The sequence below is a fragment of the Orycteropus afer genome, unplaced genomic scaffold (genome assembly GCF_000298275.1).
Source record: "Orycteropus afer afer isolate SDZICR_OR568_19922 unplaced genomic scaffold, OryAfe1.0 scaffold00442, whole genome shotgun sequence".
In the NCBI taxonomy this organism is placed as follows: Eukaryota; Metazoa; Chordata; class Mammalia; order Tubulidentata; family Orycteropodidae; genus Orycteropus; species Orycteropus afer.
Genome location: NW_006922029.1, coordinates 1,291,745 through 1,313,179, shown reverse-complemented (window position 1 = coordinate 1,313,179; position 21,435 = coordinate 1,291,745). Strand labels below are relative to the sequence as shown.

Genomic DNA, 21,435 nt, shown 5'->3' with positions numbered 1-21,435 from the left:
AAGATGTAATCTTTTCTACAAAAACAAGCTCTGTGGAAAAGAATCAATGGATTCAAACATTAACAAACAGAAAATGTTAAAGCATTAAAAAACAGGAAAAAAAAGTTAAAAAATATTTCGCTCAAAATGGCAAGTCAATATCTGCAACATGAAGTACATTGTTGTTGTTGCTGTTAGGTGCCATCGAGTCGTCTCCAACTCATAGCAACCCTACGCACAGCAGAACGAAACACCACCCGGTCCCACACCAGTTCTACAATCCTTGCTATACTTGACCCCATTGCCTCCACCACTGTGTCAATCCATCTCGTTGGGTCCCTTCCCCTCTTTCATCGATCCTCCTCCACCTTACCAAACATGACATCCTTCCCCAGGGAATGGTCCCTTCTGACAACATGATCAAAATATATGAGATGAAGTCTGGCCATTCTCACTTCCAAGGAGCATTCCAGCCGCACTTCCTCAAGGACAGACCTGTTAGTTCTTTTGGCAGTCCATGGTACTTTAGCATTCTTCGCCAACACCACAGCTCAAAAGCATCAATTCTTCTTTGGTCCTCCTTATTCATTGTCCAGCTCTCACATGCATATGACGCAATTGAAAATACCATGGCTTGTATCAGGTGCACCTTAGTCCTCAAGAAAACATCGTTGTTCTTCAGCATTTAGAAGAGGCCCTTTGAAGCTGATTTGCCCAGGGCTATACATCGTCTGATGTCCTGACTGCTGCTTCCATTGGCATCGACTGCAGAACCAAGCAATGTGAAGTCTTTGACAACTTCAATCTTTTCTCCATTTATTTGGAGAATACTTATTCTCCACTTATTTTCTCCATTTGATGCTGCATATTATAGGTCCAGTTGTGAGGATTTTTGTTTTCTTTATATTGAGATGTAATCCATACTGCAGACTGTATTCTTCAATCAGTAAGTGCTTCTGGTCATCCTCACTTTCAGCAAACAAAGTTGTGTCGTCAGACTATTGCAGATTGTTAATGATTCTTCCTCCAATCCTGACGCCACGTTCTTTTTCATATAGTCCAGCTTCTCGGATTACTTGCTCAGCATACAGATTTAATAAGAATGGTGAAAGGATACAACCCTGACTCATTCCCTTCTTGATTTTAAACCATGCAGTGTTACCTTGTTCTGTTCGAATGACAGCCTCCTGGTCTATGTACAAGTTCCTCGTGAGTATAATTAAGTGTTCTGGAATTCCCACTCTTTTCAATATTATCCACAATCTGTTATGATCCATACAATCAAATGCTTTGCCATAATCAATAAAACACAAGTCAACATCTTTCTGGTATTCTTTGCTTTGAGCTGAGATCCATCTGACACCAGCAATGATATCCCTTGTGCCACGTCCTCTTCTGGATCCAGCTTGCATTTCTGGAAGTTCTCTGTCATTATACTGCTGCAACCATTTTTAAATTATCTTCAGTAAGATTTTACTTATGTGCAATATTAATGATATTGTTCGATAATTTCCGTATTCTGTGGGATCACCTTTCTTTGGAACGAGTACAAATATGGATCTCTTCCAGTCAGTTGGCCAGGTAGCTGTCTTCCAAATCTCTGAGCATAGCTGAGTGAATGCCTCCAGAGGGGGATCCATTTGTTGAAACATCTCAATGGGTATTCTGTCAATCCCTGGAGCCTTGTTCTTCAGCAACTGCTTCAGTGAAGCTTTGACTTCTTCCTTCAATACCACTGGTTCTTGATCATAGGCCACCTCCTGAAAGGGATGGAAATCAACCAGTTCTTTTTGGTACAGTGATTCTGTGTATTCCTTCCATCTTCTTTTGACGCTTCCTGCATTATTCAGTATTTTGCCCATAGAATCTTTCAATATTGCAACTTGAGGCTTAACTTTTTTCCTCAGTTCTTTCAGCTTGAGAAATGCCAAGCATGTTCTTCCCTTTTGGTTTTCTAACTCCAACTCTTTGCACATTTCATTATAGTAACTGGCTTTGTCTGCTTGAGCTGCTCTTTGAAATCTTCTGTTCAGCTCTTTTGTCTTGTCAGTTCTTCCATTTGCTTTAGCTACTCTTCGCTCAAGGGCAAGTTTCAGAGTCTCTTCTGACATCAGTTTGGTCTTTTCTTTCTTTCTTGTATTTTTAATGACCTCTTGCTTTCTTCATGGATGATGTTCTTGATGTCATCCCACAATTCTTCTGGTTTTTGGTCACTAGAGTTCAATGCATCAAATCTATTCTTTAGATAGTCTCATATCCAAGGGCATATTTTGGCTCTCGTGGACTTGTTTAAATTGTCTTCAGCTTCAAGTTGAACTTGCATTTGAGCAGCTAATAGTCTGTTCCACAATCAGTTCCTGGCCTTGTTTTGGCTGAAGATATTGAGCTTTTCCATCTCCTCTCGCCACAGATGGAGTCAATCTGATTCCTATGTACTCCATCTGGTGAAGTCCACATGTACAGCCACCATTTGTGTTGTTGAAAAAAGGTATTTGCAATGAGTAAGTTGTTGGTCTTGCAAAATTCTATCATGCGATCTCCAGCATCATTTCTGTCACCAAGGCCAAATTTTCCAACTACTGGTGACTCTTCTTTGTTTCCAACTTTTACATTTCAGTCATCAGTGATAATTAACACATCTTGATTGCATGTTCAGTCAATTTCAGACTGCAGAAGTTGGTAAAAATCTCCAATTTCCTCATCTTTGGCTTTAGTGGCTGGTGCATAAATTTGAATAATCGTAGTATTAGTGGGTCTTCCTTGTAGGTGTATGGATATTATCCTATCACTGACAGCACTGCACTTCAGGACAGATCTTGAAACATCCTTTGTGATGATGAATGCCACGCCATTCCTCTTCAAATTATTGCTGCACAGATCATATGGTTGTCTGATTCAAAATGGCCAAAACCGGTCCATTTCAGCTAATGCCTAGGATATCAATCTTTATGCGTTCCATTTCATTTTTGACAACTTCCAATTTTCCTAGTTTCATGCTTTGTACATTCCATGTTCTGATAATCAATGGATGCTTGCAGTTGTTTCTTCTCAACTTGAGTCACGCTATGTCAGCATGTGGAGGTCCTGAAAGACTTACTTTATCCATATCATTAAGGTTGGTTCTACTCTGATGAGGCAGCTCTTTCCCAGTCCTATTTTGAGTACCTTCTGACCTAAGGGGCTGTCTTCCTACACTGTGTGGGGCAAGGTTTCCAAGCTATTCATAAAGTTGCCCAGTAATGTATCAGACAGTGTTTCTCTGCTATTCATAAGGTTTGTCCTGGCCAATTTCCTGGGAAGTGGATGGCCTCTTCCTTCCTCCTAGTCTGTCTCAGTCAAGCTGCGTTGAAATGTGTGCACCATGTGCAACCCTGCAGGCATCTGAAACACTGGTGGCATAGCCTCAAGCCTCACAGCAATGTGCAAGCCCCACAGGATGACAAACTGACAGACAAATTTGTCTCCCTTAGTGTTGGAAAGCTCTGCGCCCTCCCCTTACCTAATTCCTACCTGGATCCTGCCGCTTTGTGGTCCCCGGCACTCTCCACCTCCCTTTCCTGGCTCTGGGGGGGGCTGGGTCCTGCCTGTCTCCCGCCCCTTACCTGGATCCTGCCATTTTTTTCATGTAAGTACATAAAAGTTCATAATTTAAATACTGCCAATAAAAAAGTAAACAGGATATATAACCCATCATTTATAAGAGGTGGGGGAAGCACTAGGTTGAAAGATAGTCAAATAGTAGCAATTTCACATAGTTCAACCTAATAATTAGTAATGCTGGATTCAGCCCACATTTTGCAGGTAGAACCAAGAGGGCTGAGGTAGCACTGCTGGCTTGGCTGTGCAGTGTTAAGAGGGGTCAGGGTGTTTGACCTGAGCAGCAAACACTGGTTTCTTTGAGCGGAACCAGCCCTATCACAGTAGCACCACATTGTGGGAAGCCCTGATGTTGTCCCATAGCCTCCAAGATGAGCTCAGGGTCCTGATCTATGCAGTAGGACCAGGAAGGCAGCTCCCTAAGGTGGCAGCTTCCAGATGTTCTCATACAGGGTCCGGAAGGGACTAGGCCCCTAGGACTGGAAAGAAAACAAATCCAAGGGGCAGTGGGGGAGTGTTCTCAGCCAGTCCCAGGAACAGCTCTAGTGCCCAACCCTGAGGTTCTGACAACAGGTCCAGGAGGACGTTCCGCAACAATCCCAAGAGGACGAGCAACAGCTGGCCCAACGCTGAACTGCAGAATCATTCTTGTGTTTTACAAAGAAATTTACAAAGAAAGGACGCCGATTCTCCATTAATGCAGGCAGTCCCTGACTTACAACAGGGTATTTGCAATACAATGAGCTGTACTCATGACTGCCTGCTGGGGTGTTTTTTCTACATCTTGTCGTCAGCAATATGTACAACATACAATACTGCAGCATGTAATTTGCTGATGTTATTCTCAGATGTTCATTCATAGATGTTCAAAGATTGCATTTATAAAAATATTTGTAATAAAAGGCAATAATAAATGAAAACTTAAAAAAAGTACACCCACTCCAGCTATCAACATGGTTAGGCGGTTAGGTAAGACTAGGCCATTATGCAAAAATTGGCATTATGTGAAAACGGATGACCTCATCAGATCCCAAAATTGAAGATAACTGCATCATTACATAGGTGCCAAATCACATCATTACATAACTGCCAAACCACTGAGAATCATGGCCCAGCCAAGTTGACCCATAACCTTAGCCATCACAGCCAGTACTACTCTCGCCTCACACCTTGGCATTCTTTACTACCAGATGTATGTCACTGATGCACAAAACAGCTGGAGAGTAAATAGTTGTCGTAAATGTAAAACGTCAGATAACAAGATAGTTAGTTAATAAGTGAGGAGTTGATATATTTGACTTATGTCAGAACCGACTTAAGACGGAGTCACTGGAATGGAACCCCACAGTAATTCAGAGACTACTTATACCGTGACTCTAAACAAGCCCCTTATTTTTGAGGTCTGTTTCCTCACGTCTAAAACTAGAACACCAATATTATATAGCCTAATACCAGTTATCATAGTTAACTTCGCAACATATAAAAGGACATCTTAAATAATAACTAACAATAGACTATTTGAAAGATCTGTGATCTGTGTACGTATTTGTCATACCTTTTTCATGCACGTTGCTTTTTGGGTATTTCCCCTCCATTCTTTTTTGCAGTAGTCCATGATATTCATTTCAGGAGCTACACTTAATCTGGTTTCTGTTAAGGAATCAAAATAAAAACTAGGAAAATGATGAAACAAAGCATCATCAGCATAACTGCCTACACCCTGGACCAGACACCATCACCGCTCTCCTAGATAATCACAGAGGTCTCCCAATGGGTCTCCCTTGTCACTGCACCTTACAGACCCTTCTAAACATGGCAGCAGGGCAACCCAATTAAAACCTAAGTCAGCTGATCTCCATCACACTTGGGCACAGAGAGCTCCAGCAGCTTCCCATCTCACACAGAGTGAGATCCATGTCCCCACCTACGTGGCCCTGCCTGGCTTACCCTCATGGCCTGTCTCACCCCAGCTCCTACCTTTCCTGCACTGACGCTACTCCTGCCCCACCTGGAGCCCTCCCTAATCCTCCCTGCAGGACTGCTTCTCACTCCATGCAGGTCACTGCTCAAATGTCACCTGAGCCCTCTATCACATCACACACACACCTGCACTCTCTATTCCCTGGGCAAGCACTTGTTCTTCTTAGCGCTTATCAATACCTGACATATTGATTTTTCTATACTGCCTACACTCCCTTAGCACACACACAGTAAAATATAAGCTCCTTGAGGACAGGGGCTCTGTTTGGCTTCTTGGCTACATCCTCAGGACCCATAACGCTACTGACACACAGGTGTCCATGAACACTTTCTATCAAATCAAAGATGTGATAATCTAGGCTATGAGAAAACAGATGAATGATTTGTCTTTACTGATTTATATCCTGCCCTGAAGCCAAGTGGCCCTAGGTTGTTGATGATAAACCAGAAGCTGATGGAGCTCTCCACATGAGCTGAAACACAGACCTCATCTGACCCTAATAACACATCCCCAGAAATTAAACACAGACTTAGGATCAGACAACCGACACAGTGCAGAGTGGCCGTCAGATTTTCCCTGTTTAACTTGTGAGGTCTGGGGTTCATTTTGTGGTCTGCACGTATGCATGCACATGTGTATGTCTGTGTGCCTGTTTTAGGAAGAAAGTGAGGTACACTCTCGGGCACATCTTGACTTCCTTTCTCAATAGCTGAAGACATAAATGTTAGCAATGAAAGGAGAATAGAAACACAGAACCAACTCACAACATACTTACTACTGGGCAAGTTGTACATAAAATGAAAATGCCATATTCAACTCAATCCAACAAGTATTACTGAGTGCCTGATATGTACCCAGTGGTTAAGTGCTCAGCTGCTAACTGGAAGGTCAGCTGTTCAAACCCATCAGCTCCTCCTCAGGAAAAGCCCTGGCCACTTGCTCCCTTAAAGAGTACAGCCTAGGAAATCCTCTGGGATAGTTCTGCTCTGTCACATGGGGTCAACTTGCCAGCATAAAACAGCACGTGCCAAAGAATAAGCCAGGAACTGGGGACACGAAGACTAGGACAATTGGATTCTGTCCTGAGTGAGTTTACAGATGATAGAAGAAAGGAAAGGCAATAGCAATTATATTAAGTGTGACGTCATTAGGGACTAAGCCCAAGGCACTGCAAAAACACAGAGCAGCCCTAAACGGGCCTTGTGGTTTAGGAAAATCTTTGTTTTTTTTTTAAAAAGTGAACTATAAGAACTGCCCAATTAAAAAAAAAAAAGAACTGCCTAATTTACAAAATCTCATTGTGAACCATACAGATAACATAGATACATTTATCTGTGACTTAAGCCAGGAGAGGTTTAAAAGTTCAACAGACCTTAAGGTATAATAATGCAGAGACCGCAAGCACCCATGCCGCACAGCCAATCTGCCAAGTCAATTTTTAAATCCAAGAACTGTATTTGAAGTGTCAACAGCGTTCTCCTTCTCACCACACATGAGGAATCGTGAATGCCCAGAGTGCAGGACCAGGAGCACCAGGCAGACCACCACCCTCACACATCCAGCCCAGGAAGGGCCTGCTGGGAAGAAAAGTCCTGCTTCCTGCTCCCTATGCCTGTAGTCCTCATTCTTGCCCACACCAAGATAGGCTCTGGCTCCTGGGCAGGGCAGGCCAGGGTAGGGTGGTCCCACCTTCTCAGGCCTACAGACAAGAGGCAAGTGGCCTCACACAGGCCAGGAGGCCAAGCCACAGGCGGCAGGTCAGTCCTCAATGAGAGGCCTGCCTGGGGCAGAAGGGTCAGGGGAAATGGGGCACTTGAACAGCTGTTATCACAATAGTACTGAATTAGCAGTGAGCGACCATTCTGTGGGAGGAACACTCAGGTAGCTACTGCATGCCCGGCACTAGACTAGGAGCCCAAGGCACAGGGCAGGGTGGCACCCGAACTCAAGCAACCCACAGTCTACAACAGTTCCTCCTTGTGTTTAATTGCAAAATATGCAGACTCTGATTGCTATCTCCAGAAAAGATTATTTTTAATAAACTGTCTACTCCCAAAAAGGAAGCTGACAGCCAAAATGCTAAGCGGGAGTTGAAATAACAAGAGGTTTGACCTGTAACTACTGAGCAATGATAGACAAGGGCTTAGAACCTCAGAAAGTGAGAGTTAAACTGAGACTCTCAATGAGAGGACAGATGAGGATAGGAACAGGTAACCTTGTTCTCTAATGGGTCAGAGAGCAAATAATTTCAGTTTTGATGATCATAAATCTCTGTCACATTGTAGCAAGAAAGCAGTCATAAACAATATACAAATGAATATGTTCCAATAAAACTTTATTTACAAAACCAGGCAATGGGCCGAATATGGTCCACCAGCCATAATGTGCTGACCTCTGGACTAGGTGAAGACCATCTCTCCACCCACAGAGAGGATGAGAAAAACCCTATCCCTCTGAGAATTTATAATCACAGGTGGCCCCTTAAGTCTAGAAATTAACATATGGTGTCCAAGGTAAGTAACACCCTGGGGTGCCTGGAAGAAACACGACCAAATTCTCTCACTCAAGCAAGGGTGCACAGGTGCTACACAGAGAGGCAGAAACTGAGAAACAAAGACACAAGCAAGAACAGCAACAGGATCACTAGGTAATCAGGTAATGATCAGATACAGGACAGGATGCTGAAAACACTGCAAGAAGCAAAAGAGGGGACAGGAAACAGGAGTGAAGAGCAGTGTCAGATTGCCCAATAAGCCAGGCAAGCACAGGCTTACTTGTGCTCACTTACTAATCTGAAATGGGTATTTTTTCTCCACATCAAAGATTCGGCTACTAGGTATGGCTGACATCTGTTTCTCTTTCTGTTCAAATTTACAATCCCTGACAGGGATGCAGAACCCAGGAAGCAAGGTAAGCATGGGCTTACTTGTGCTTACTTACTAATCTGTAGTGAAGTGGCTTGTTGGATAATTGGTCCCTGGTGAAGAACAATATACTACCAAAAAAGACCAGGCAAACTGGAGGGAAAACAGGACTTCTCCAAAAAAGAAAGAAAGCAAACAGATCTGAAGAAAGTGCCCGGAAAACCAAAGGCAACATACGCACGAGAGGATGTGACTAGGTGCCTCATGTGACTGACAGAGAGCTAACAAACACCTGCCTGGAGCTCTGGAGTAGAAAGGGACAACAGGACAAAGGTGACACTCAAAGAGATAATGGCTGAGAATTTTCTGAAACTAGTGAAAACGATGCATCACCAGATTCAAGAAAAAAATATCCCAGGCAATGTGCTTATCAAAAGCCCATTCTTAGAGCCACACGGGGGAAAGCACCGAGCACCAAAAGCACAGACAAGATGGTAGAAAGGTCGCTGTCTCCCAGCACTCAACTACAGAGGAAAATCAAACCTTCGAAAACAAAACACGCGACCTCGAGTTACCCATCGTTCAAGAATAAAGGTGACAGAGATCAGTCTCGACGCAGTTCACTCCAGCAGACCCGCTGAAGGCATTTCCAAAGGCTGCATGGTCTGGTCCACGATCCCAGAAGATGGAGATGCAGGAAGGTATGGAAAGGTATCTGTCTGCATCTCCAACTAGGTCTGACAAGGGCCACTAGAAAACTAAAACCCCTGTGGCAGGGCTACAATGCTGGACACACGAGAACCCCCAGAGAGAGCCTGCAGGGCGGGAGAGGAAGCACCTACAGCTGACAAAGCCCTGCCTCCTGGGGAATACACCAAGGCAGGCCCTGCATCTGAAGTGACTCCTACGACCAGGGCCACGGAAGGGTACGTGGGAGCAACAGTGTGGCTGAGACATACCCAGCTTGGACCACTACAAACATTATCTCTTTCAGGTGAGAGTTTCACCAACAGCTAATAGGAAGACTCAGAAATTATTATCAAAAACCCCACTATGTACCATGTTCCTAACCACACGTGATAAAGCTTTTGTTAACCATAAATGAACAGAAGCTTGTTCTCACAACAAACCAGCAGAACACACACATCACAAAGGTAATGCACTCGGCTGTTAACCAAAGGGTTGGCAGCTGGAACCCACACGCAGCTCCGTGGCAGAAGGACCTGGCCCTGCACTCGCGTGAAGACTACAGCCTAGCACGTCCCGTAGAGTAGTTCTACTCTGTCACATGGAGTCACTGAGTCAGAATTGACTCAACTGCAGACAACAACAATCCCCACATCAGGGCAGCTCCCTGACTGGGCCCATGTATGAGGCCAGCCTGCCCACATGCAGCCCTGTGGCTGAACCTCCAAGGAGGTGGCCCAGAGCGACACTCACCCTAGCTGCAACACGGCCTGGTGGGGGTACGAAGAGAAGGCATGGCAGAGGAAAACCCGAACCTCGAATCAGAAACAAGGGGAGAAGAAGTGCTATCACCAGCAGGCTCCAGGATCATTCTTTCTTATCAATCAGATTCACACGGCCATGTGCACACACAGACACGTGAGCCAGCTTCCACAAGCCCTTCAATATGAAATGAATAATGCACGTCCAATACCATCTCTCCCTCGAAGAATATAAGGAAATCAAGACCTGAGAGAGGGTGATGTCAAGAGATTAAACAAAGCACTTCTCACAGGTGCAAAACAGCTAGAAGTGTAAAGAATACTTGCATTACAGCTTCATAACCTCACAGAACACTCTTCCCAACAGACTTGGGCAAAATGAGTCATCGGATGTAGGTGAGACCATATGCATGGAACCGTTCCCCAGGAAGTGCACCTAATAACATTTTATGGAAATGGACATTCCAATGTAACATCCACAGTAAGAATTCTATAAATAAAACAATTCCAGACCTACCTGATGACCCTCTTTCATGTACAAGTAGTTCTTTCTCCTTTTCTATTTCATCCGCAGCACGGTACATGTCCTCCTCGCTGAAATCACACCAAATGAGACAGTTCACACATTTGCCACGCTGACGTTTTCCCACATCACAACATGCAGCTGCTTAAAAGCTAGGTCCTAAGACAGTACAATTTTTAACTTTTTCACACAACATGATGACAACGTGATAAAACATGGCCATCTATCTAAGATGCTTGGTTCTACCTCTCCACTTTACTTCAGAGGTTCTTCCTTTATGTGAGACATTTCACATCACTCCATTTGGCACATGGCTCTGAGGCCATGTGAATCGTAACCTCTATTAAAGCCTCAACTATACTGGCATCTTAGCGAGTGGCCTTGTTAATGAGGCTCTTCAGATGACTCGACCAAGTTCCAAGACTGGAGACTGCCAATAAAAGCAGTCAGAGGGTCATCCCCTCTCACTGCCATCAAGGTGGTTCCGACTTACAGCAACCATTCCTTGGGTTTCTAAGGCAGTATCTCTACAGAAGTAGATTGCCCAATCTTCCTTCTGAGGAGTGGCCAGTGGGTTTGAATGCCGGTCAATTGTCAACCTTTATGTCAGAAGCAAATTTTATAATAACTACTCTAGAATATAAGGACAGGAGAGCATCAACTACTCCAAGACAAGCTGAGAACCTCCTCCAGGTCCTCCTACCTCCCATCCGCCCCCACACACACATTCAAGCAGTCGCTCACTTGCCAGGGAGCCCACCATCTCACACCTAGCCCTTCTCTTCGATGGCTGCCACTGCATCTTCTTACTCATTACAAGAGCTTCCTAAAGGGTCTCCAATCTCATTAGTGAATTCAGGAATCTAGTAGGTGCTAGATAAGGAGAAACCCCCACCAGAGGTTCAACAAAGCTGAAGAACAGGACTTCTGGTTTTAAGATGATTCCTTCTCCTAGCAAGATTCACCCCCAAATGGCAATGGGAAAAAGAAACAACTCCTCTATCTTTGCTGAAACCTGAAGACAGAAAGTAGGCAGAGGAATGTGCCAGCAGAAGGGCATCTGCTGGAGGGCAGGACTCAGGGCGGGAAGGGGGTACCTCAGTGATGATGGGGGTGGGTATCTGCTAGAGGGCAGGACCAGGGATGGGACAGGGGAGCCTCAATATTGATGGGGTGGGGGTGGGCATCTGCTGGAAGGCAGGAACAGGCACAGGACAGAGGAGCCTCAATGCTGATGGAGGTGGGAGTGGGCATCTACTGAAGGCAAGCTAGTAAACCCAGAACCCTAGAAAAGCTCAGGAGTAGAGGCATCAAGTATCTCGGAGGTTATAGACAACACACAGGGCTAAAAACGGGACTGGCTAACATCACAGAAGAGTACTCAGACGTCATTCACTATACTCCCACCCCATGACAGCAGACCCCCCACACCTCTAGAACAGGAAGTCGAGACACAATGGACCACAAGGAAGAGGAGGTATCAGGCTGAAAACATGGATTAAGTAAAAACCTGAGGTACCCTCTGCTCTAATTCCCTCATCACATGGCCCAGCACAGCTGAGGGAGGGAGAGAGGGGAGAGGAACAAGAGGGTGCTGTGACAAGCAGACCAACATTGGGGTCTAACACGTCACTCCCGGAAGGGAACTAAACACACAGGGCACTAAAGCCCAAATCTGGACCTCTCCCACTGCCATGTACTGAATTCCATGATTTCAGGGGCTCACATTGCCCCGACGTGCCTTCCACCTCATCCAGCATGATACCTGCTATGTGCATGACCACGGTGTAGAGTGTAATGGTGAGTAGGGACTCCTCATGGCAGCCCTTACCAGCTGAATGAATGGCCTTGTAACTAAAGTAACTACCCCTCTCAGTGGCTTAGTTTTCCCACCTATAAAAAGGACAGCAAGAGTATTCATTTCCTAGCATTGTTGTGCAATAAATTAACACACATAAAATACTCAGCACTCAGAAAGGCACTGTTCATATGAACTGTCCCAAAGCTCCATTGGTGCAGAGTATTAAACTAAAAAATTTGCTAATGATCCTTAGTCTTTCTTCTCTAAGCAAAGGCATGTGTTACATGTAAGTAACATGTAGCAATAAGGGCTGGCGTCAGGGAAAGGTAAAGACATGAGTAATAGCATGTGTGTGCATGTTTTTAACATGTAGGGGTGGGGGACGGTATCAGGGAAGGTACTTTCCATGTGCTCTGACTCCAGCAAGATTTCAAATAAAAGGCGTGATGTCACCATGGAGCCCATGCCAGAGTTAAAAGCAAACACATACCAGATTCGCAGCAGCTATACCTCAGACACTTAAAATAAAAAGTGACTATACAAGTTCTTCTTTCGCTAATCTAATGGCATCTTTTAGTCTCTTTCCTCGCTTTATCAAAGACAGAGAAAACTTCTGATCCTTACAAGTAGCATTAAGTGATTCTTTCCTGACATGATTATTAGTCATAATAGGATTATCAGAACCATGTCTTTGGGCAACCACTTCCCCAGTTCTGGCCTCACTTTCCTCGTCTGCACAATGACAGGAGTGGACGAGTTCTACGTGATCTAAGGGTTTCTCTACCAGTTCGGAGTTCTAGAGGCCTATGAACCCATCCGTCATGAAAAGCGCCCTTCAGGAAAATTCCGTGACTCTCCTACACCCACATTTGGTTCCACTGTTGTCCTGTTTCACTCTAAGCAGACATCGCTCACTACAGCCACAAATTTCTGCAAAAGTCAACAGGAGGAGAACAGAAAAACAACAGAACTAAATGCAAGAGAAGACAGAGCAGAACAGGAGATTATTCGCAATAAAAAGGCAGTGATTCAGGATATGCAAAAGCTGCAAAGCAAAACTGATGAAGGCCGACATGAGACAAAGTATATGTGAACTGCTGTATGAAAAGTGAATTTACTCTGTAAATCTTCACCCAAATCCTAATAAAAAAAAAAAAAAAAGTTAAAACTGATGAAGGCCCAGGGAATATTCAAATGATTTTAGCCACTTCGGGATTTTGCTCAGATCCTATGCACAAGTGCTCACTAACGTCCCTGGCCACCAGGCACAAATTGAAATTGTACTGTGGACTTTAAGGGCAACCCTTAAAATGATCCCAAAGCTATCTATCTCCACAGATAGAAAATGAATTTTAAGTTAGAGCAGTGAAGCTCAAACAGTATGGTAGGAAAGGAAGCCATTTAACAGCCAGAGGGAAGTAGTTACCTATTTAAGAATAATCAACTACTCAAGACAATTTTCAAGAGAAAAAGGAAAAAAAAATGTGAAAAATTATAAAGGATACAATTCTTTTAAACATATTTCACCAAATAAACTTCTGATTTAGTATTTTCAATGTCAAAAGCTACTACAATGATAAATTTATCAAAAAGCTGAAAATACAGACAGAACGCAATTACATTTAAAGTTAGGAATCTGTGGTAGTTAAGAGTTTTAGTTTGAAGTTTTATGGGAAAGGCAGATAAGGAAACAATGAAAGGAAAAGGGATATTTACAAGATAAGATATAATCATCCATGCTGAGTAGTTCTAGAAAATTGACAACCTTTTGCAAGTGTAATGGGGTGGGGAGGAGACAAACTATTTGACACAAAAGAGATCCACAGTCTCAATCTCCACAGCAAAAAACATTCTTCTAGAAAACACAAAGATAGCTAGAAATGTAATTAAGAACATAAGTAAAACAAAATGTCAAATGTGACTCGCCAAACTCTCATGCTAATAACACAATAACTATTAGCAATAACACTAATAACACAACTGAGTTAAATTTTAAAAACGACAATGGTAGCAATTCCTCCTAGTAACACTCTTAATTTAGCTTCATAACATAATTTTAAAAGTGCGTATTTACAATTTCTCACAAATAAGATTTATCTCTTTTCTCTTAAACTAGAGATGAAATATTTTGTTCGTAACATTTAGAGAGGTCATATGCGAGGTTGAGTAAGTTTTATGAAATGCATATGAAAGAATAATCGATACTTCTTGCTTCTAAGACTTGTGTAACAATTGTTGTTAGGAGCCCTTGAGTCTCTTCCAAGTGACCCTATGCAAGACACAAGGAAACACTGCCTGGTTCTGCACCATCCTTGCAATCACTGCTGTTTGAGCCCACTGTTGCAGCCACAGTATGTACCCATCTCATTGAAAGTCTTCCTGTTTTTCACTGACTCTCTACTTTCCCAAGCGTAATGTCTTTTTGAAGCCTTCTCTAGGGACTGGTCCCTACCCTGCCCAAAGTACATAAGACAAAGCCTAACTATCCAAGTTTATAAGAAGCATGCTGGCTGTACTTCTTCCAAGACAGGTTTGTTCTTTCTTACAGCAGTCCATAGTATATTCAGTATGCTTCACCAACACCATATTCAAAGGTATCAATTCTTCTCCAGTATTCCTCATTCACTGCCCAGCTTTCACATGCACTTAAGTACCATGGCTTGAGTCAGGATCACCTTCATCCTCAAAGTGACATCTTTGCTCTTCAACACTTTAAAGAGGTTTTTTACAGCAAATTTGCCCAGTGCAATACATCGTTTGATTTCCTGATGGCTGGTTCCATGGGCGTTGATTGCGGATGCAAATAAAATAATATCCTTCACACCTATGGCATCTGACTGCTAACCAGAAGGCCGGCGGTTCAAACCCACAAGCCACTCCTCAGAAGGAAGATTGGGCAATCTACTTCCATAGTGTTATCGCCATGGAAATCCAAGGAGGGGTCGCTATGAGTCAGATACGACTCCATGGCAGTGAGGTTTTTTTTTTTGGTTTACATTAAGGTACAGTCTTTGATCTTCACCAATAAGTGCACCAAGCCTTCAATATTGCAACATGAGGCTTGATTTTTTTCCTTCAGTTCTTTCAAACTGAGAAATGCTGAGCATGTTCTTCCCTTTTGGTTTTCTAACTCTAAGTCTTCGCACATTTCCTTATACTACTTTACTTTGTCTTCTCAAGTTGCTCTTTGAAATCTTCTGTTCAGTTCTCTGACTTCATCATTTCTTCTATCTGCTTTAGATACTTTCAGTTCAAGAAAAAAAAAATTCAGAGTCTCTTCTAACATTCATTCTGGTCTTTTCTTTCTTTCCCATCTTTTTAATGAGCTCTTACTTTCTTCAGACATGATGTTCTCACAACTCACCTGGTCTTCTATCATTAGTTTAAATGCATTAAATCTATTCCTGAGATGGTCTCTAAATTCAGGGATATACTCAAGATCACACTTTGGATCTTGTGGACTTGTTTTAATTTCTTCAGCTTCAACTTGAACTTGCTTATGAGCAATTGATGGTCTGTTCTGGCCTCGTTCTGACTGTAATATTAAGCTTCTCCATCGGCTCTTTCCACATGCAGTTGCTTTGATTCCTATGTATTCAATCTGAGGAATTCCACATGTACAGCTGCTATTCATGTACTGAAAAAAAGGTATTTGCAATCAATAAGTCATTGGTCTTGCAAAATTCTATCTTGCAATTTCTGGCGTAATTTCTATGACCAAGGCCATGGTTTCCAACTAATGATCCTTCTTCTGCATCCAACTTTCACATTCCAATTAACAATAATCATCAATACATCTTGATTATATGTTTGATCAACTTCAGACTGCAAAAGTTGACAAAAATCTTCAATCTCTTCATCTTTGGCATTAGCAGCTGCTATGTAAATTTGAATAATGCTCATCTTAACTTGTCTTCCTTGTAGGTGTACGGATATTATTCTATCACTGACAATGTTGTATTTCATGATAACCAAAAACCAAACTCACTGGCATCGAGTCAATTCCAACTCATAGTGACCTGCTTTGGGTTTCTGAGGTGGTAAATCTTTACAGAAATAGAGTAACCAGTCTTCCTTCCACGGAGTGGCTGGTAGTTTTAAACTGCCAACCTTCTGGTTAGCAGTCAAGTGCCTTAGGCTCTATGCCACCAGAGTTCCTGTATCTCATGACAAAGCTTGAAATGTTCTTGATGATGAATACAATTCCATTCCTTGTCAATGTGTCATTTTCAGCATAGACCATGTTGTTGTTGTTGTTGTTGTTGTTGTTGTTGTTGGGTCCTGTCAAGTCAGCTCTGACTCACAGTGGCCCTATGAACAACAGAATGAAACACTGCCTGGTCCTGCATCAGCCTCATAATTCTTGCCATACCTGAGCCCATTGCTGCAACCACTGTGTCAAGCCATCTCATTTAGGGCCTTCCCCTTTTTCAACATAGACCATATGACTGTCCAACTTAAAATGTCTAATTCCAGTCCATTTCAGCTCACTAATGCCTAAGATATCAATCTTTAAGTATTCCATTTCATTTTGACAACTTCTAATATTCCTTGATTCATACTTTGTATATCCCATGCTGTGATTATTAATGGGTATTTGCAGCTGTTTCTTCTCGTTATGAGTTGTGCCTATAAGCAAATGAAGATTCCAAAAGCTTTTCTCCATCCACGTCATTAAGGTTGACCCTACTTGGAGGAGGCAGATCTTCCCCAGTCATATTTTGAGTGCCTTCTAACCTGCGGGGTTCATTTTCTGGCCCTATCTTAGCCCACGTTCTGCTGCCAGCTATAAGGTTTTCACTGGCCAGTTTTTTCAAAGGGAGATCACCATGTTCTTCCCAGTCTGTTTCAGTCTTAAAGTTCTAGTGAAACCTGCCCACCACAGGTGAACCTGCTGGTATTGAAAGCAGAAGACATTTCTGTGAAGTCAATTTTTCAATCCCTGGTTCAAATAAACATATGAAGAAAATCAACTCAAATGTGTATGTAAATCTAGCAAGACAGCATTTTAACCACACCATTATAGGAGTCTTGGTGGTGCAATGGTTAAGCACTCAGCTGCTAACTGAAAGTCTGGCAGTTTGAACCCAGTAGTCGCTCTGCAGGAGAACAGACCTGGCGATCTGCTCCTGGAAAGATTACAGCCTAGGAAATTCCATGGGGCAGTTCTACTCTATCCTACAGGGTCACTAGGAGTCAGAATCGACCACTGTCACACAGTAACACAACATTATAGCCTTTGCACCAAACTCCCCTTAGTTGTCTGAAAAGGTAAACTGAGTATGGCTTTCTTTAGCACTCTGGACTTGAACCCTGCAGTTCAGACTTAACTAGGCCTGTCCCACAAGACTAATGGCCCAAGCAGCATTGCTGAGGTAGTGCCAACCAGACACCAATGCATCTTCCCAAAACAAGCACAGGAAAAGCAAAGCTCAGCTTTTCTCCACCACTTGGCAGTTGTAGAGATGGGTGAACAAACAACATATAAATGTAGGAAAGTACCAGCAGCCAGGCCAAAATTCCACCCGCTTCTGCCAGTGGGCTTTCCGTGACTCTCTCATGCTACTCCATGTGACTTTCAGAGGTACCTAGCGACAACCCACCACCCTCATCAATGACATTAGATTCTCTAGCGCTCTGGTAGCGTAGTGCCTAAGGCACTTGACTGCTAACCAGATGGCTGGTGGTTCAAACCCACCAGCCACTCCTCGGAAGGAAGATGGGGCAATCTACTTCCATAGTAATACTGCCTTGGAAACCCAAGGAGGGATTGCTATGAGTCAGGTCCGACTCGATGGCACATAACAACAAGAGACATCCCAGCTCTGGCCCCTGGAGCAGACTCTACCTCAGGGCGGGGAGCAGGATGGGAGGGAGTAGCTGTTACCCCCACATCAAACATACCTTATCCCCATCCTCCAGAAGTTGCTCAGGTCAGAGGTGGGACAGCAACACCCAGAAACAACATCACACTTTCTGTTCACAGTCTCTTTGAGAAGTCACAACTCTCATCAGAACCTCACCCAAAAAATATCGGTACACATAAACAGATGCCTTCAATTTCAAAGGGGTTCACAGACATATGTCCAGACACACAGCCAGTCCTGGACCCAATTCAAACCCTATCCCACCATCAGACTGACAGAGAAGGACCACGGAATAGGTTCTCTTCACTAAGCATTTCTAGCCTAGCCCCAATGATGCACAAGGATCATCCTGGTCCTCAAGGAATTTAGTCAGCTTCAGCTAAACTGAGAGCAAGACAGGGACACACAGCATGAGTAACAAATGTTAAGGGTTGAGTGGGCAGGAGACAGAGCACAGGAAACTGCTGATAGGAGCAGAGAGAGCTTCAGGAAGCAAACTCAACTAAATATACCCACTCACCTACCAACCAACTGCCATCAAGCCAATTCCAATTCATAGTGATGCTGTAGGACAGGGCAGAACTTCCCCATAGGGTCTCCAAGGCTGTAATCTTTATGGGAGCAAACTGTCTCGTGAGCAGCTGGTGGGTGTGAACTGCCAACCTTTCAGTTAGCAGGCAAGTGCTTAACCACTACACCACCAGACTTCTTCAGATGGGACCTGAAATCATCTCATGAGTGATCCTTAGCACTTGTCCAGGGGACAGCAGCAACTACAGCTCTCCAATGATGGATCAAAAGGAGATTTAGAAAGGAGCTTATCTACAAAAGTTTCATGTCTCTCTTCCTCCCAAATTCCTCCCTTAAGAAATATGGTGAGGTAAGTCAAAAGGAACCAGAGTCTCCTATTGTACTTCCTAGGAAATGAGCCATCCCTTTCCTGACCCATCACCGCGCCCTTCAAAGAGTCACATCCTGAGAATCTGGGCTATGGTTTGTATTCATAATTATTGTGCACTGAATCAATTAAAAATGACTCCATGGGATATCGCAAAATATTCTCAGTCATACGGTATGGTGTTTTCTGGATGCAAATACTTTACTCAATCCCCATATAAGGCAAACTTGACTCTACAGGTGGAAAGAAAAGCCTTGACTCCAACAACGGAAAATCACAGGGATGAAAATCTATTTTAGTTCTCAAGTGTGGCATTACACTATTTATTTAAATTTATGCTTAACTATTAGGCTACACATATCATTATGTAGGGAACAGACACGCATGCATTATATTTCAAACATAAAGTAATGTTTATATGACAGGCCAATTTCTCTCAAACCAAAAAACAAACTCATGCCACTGAGTTGATTCCGACTCACAGAGACCCCTTTGGGTTTCCGAAGAGGTAAATATTTACAGAAGGAGCTCTGGTGGTGTAGTGCCTAAGGCATGTAACTGTTAACTAGAAGGCTGGCAGTTCAAACCCACCGCCACTCTGCAGAAGGAAGACTGGGCAATCTACTTTCAAAAAGATTTATCACCTCAGAAACCCAAGGGGGTTGCTATTGAGTCAGAATTGACTCGATGACAGTGAAAAAGACAGTTTCTCTAACCCACGAGAAAACATCACAAAGACAAAAAGTCCCAATGCCCGTATGTTGTTGACCCAGAAAGATGGAAACAGGTTAGAAAGTCTAAAACTCAGTACATGACACACAAACATCAACATGTGAAAATTATATTCACCTCCTTTCTCTTGTTTCACCTATCTAATGAGAGTTAACCAAACCAAAACCAAACTCACTGCCATGGACTTGATTCCAACTCACAGCAACCTTGTTAGGTTTCTAAGGCTAGAAATCTTTATGGAGCAGCTGGTGGGTTTGAACCACCAACCTTCTGGTTAGCAGCCAAATGCCTTACCCAGTACACCACCAAAGCTCTTTATGAGAGTTAAGCTCAAGCTCACTGCCCTCAAGTCGAATCTGACTCATAGCAACCCCTCCTTGGGTATCTCTACAGAAGCAGACTGCCCAGTCTTCCTTCCAAGGAGTGACTGGTGAGAATTAAAGGGGAATGAAATAATCAAAGGCAACAAAAGCAGGAAGAGAAAGAAACTGACTTGCTAAATAAGCCCCGAACTCACACATCTATCCCAAAGAGAAAAAGTGAAGTTTGCCACCATGATAAATCAGGACTCTCTGCTGGTTTTGCTGGAGCCGGGAAGGAGTGGGTGTAGGGTCCCACCCAGGCACTGGTGGCACCCTGGCCAAGCTACACTAATGAATCTACAATTGTTTCCTAACATGTAAAATGAGGTGCCTGGGCCGGGATGTTCATTCCCTTCAACTCCAAGTCTATAAATTCTACTGACAGTGGACAGGAAAGGCACCTCAGCCACAGAACTTTTCATTCAGAAAGAGCTCCTTTCCACCAAGGCCCATCTCCCCAGGCCCTCACATTCCCGGAACCATGATGAGCAGGGTTAAAACTTGCCATGTAACTATGCCCACATGCCTTTGGGAACATGTCTCTGGTGTCAATGTCTCTGCATCTCTTGGCACATGGAATGGCTCAGGGTGAGGGAGAGGTGCAGCATCAAAGGGTGGGGCAGGGTAATGGGGGGAGCCAATTCCAACCACCAGGACAGGAGGACCAGCATGTGGCCCCACACGGAGGGGCAGAGGCACAGACTTTCCTATTTAACCCTAGGCAGTATCTGGGGCAGGTCTCTCACCCAGGGAGCAAAGGGCAGCCACAGGCCAAAATTAGCTCCCACCTGGCCTATACATTGTTTCCAATTAAAAAAATATAGAAGCCACAATTTAACTCAGGACTTCCCTGGGTGGGCACAAACAATCCCATGCTCAGCTAACAGAAAAACTGGCGGTTTGAAGCCACCAGAGGCCGAGTCAAAAGACAGGCCTGGTGATCCACCTCTTGATGGTCACAGCCTTTGAAACTTTATGGAGCACCGTTCTACTCTGACACACATGGGGTTCTGTTTTCACTATTTATAAGTCAGGGGATTTCACAAAGAAGTCAGGACATCTGGGTTATTTAAATATTGAAGATCCAGCAGGAACAGGCTGGAACTCAGTGACCTCTATTCCCAATATAGATGGACACAAGCTCTTCAGGTCCCCAAGGTCCACATGTGCCTAGCTCCAGGCAGGAGTGTGAAGCCTCCTGTCTAAGCCTTTCTCTCCCAAAAGCTGTTAGCTTGTTAAGTGTGAATAATACCATCCGGAGGAGTTTGGGTGCTCCATAAAGGAGAATCAGAAAGCCTGCTGGAAGGAATCATGCACGTGAGGGTTCTCATTACACAGTACCTGCATACCAGGCCCCCAGTGACCCCTTATTACAGAAACTGG

The 21,435-nt window shown here is 43.7% G+C and overlaps 1 protein-coding gene across 1 annotated transcript in view; it reads right to left on the bottom strand.

Moving 5' to 3' along the window:
* Positions 1-21,435, bottom strand: part of OTULIN (OTU deubiquitinase with linear linkage specificity) — a 49,178-nt gene that overhangs the window by 26,608 nt on the left and 1,135 nt on the right. Inside the window, exons 2-3 of the mRNA XM_007954198.1 lie at positions 10,387-10,463; positions 5,132-5,226 (exon numbers count right to left, since the gene is read on the bottom strand). Of these exons, the coding sequence (XP_007952389.1) occupies positions 5,132-5,226; positions 10,387-10,463 (172 nt within the window). The remainder of the gene's footprint in view (positions 1-5,131; positions 5,227-10,386; positions 10,464-21,435) is intronic.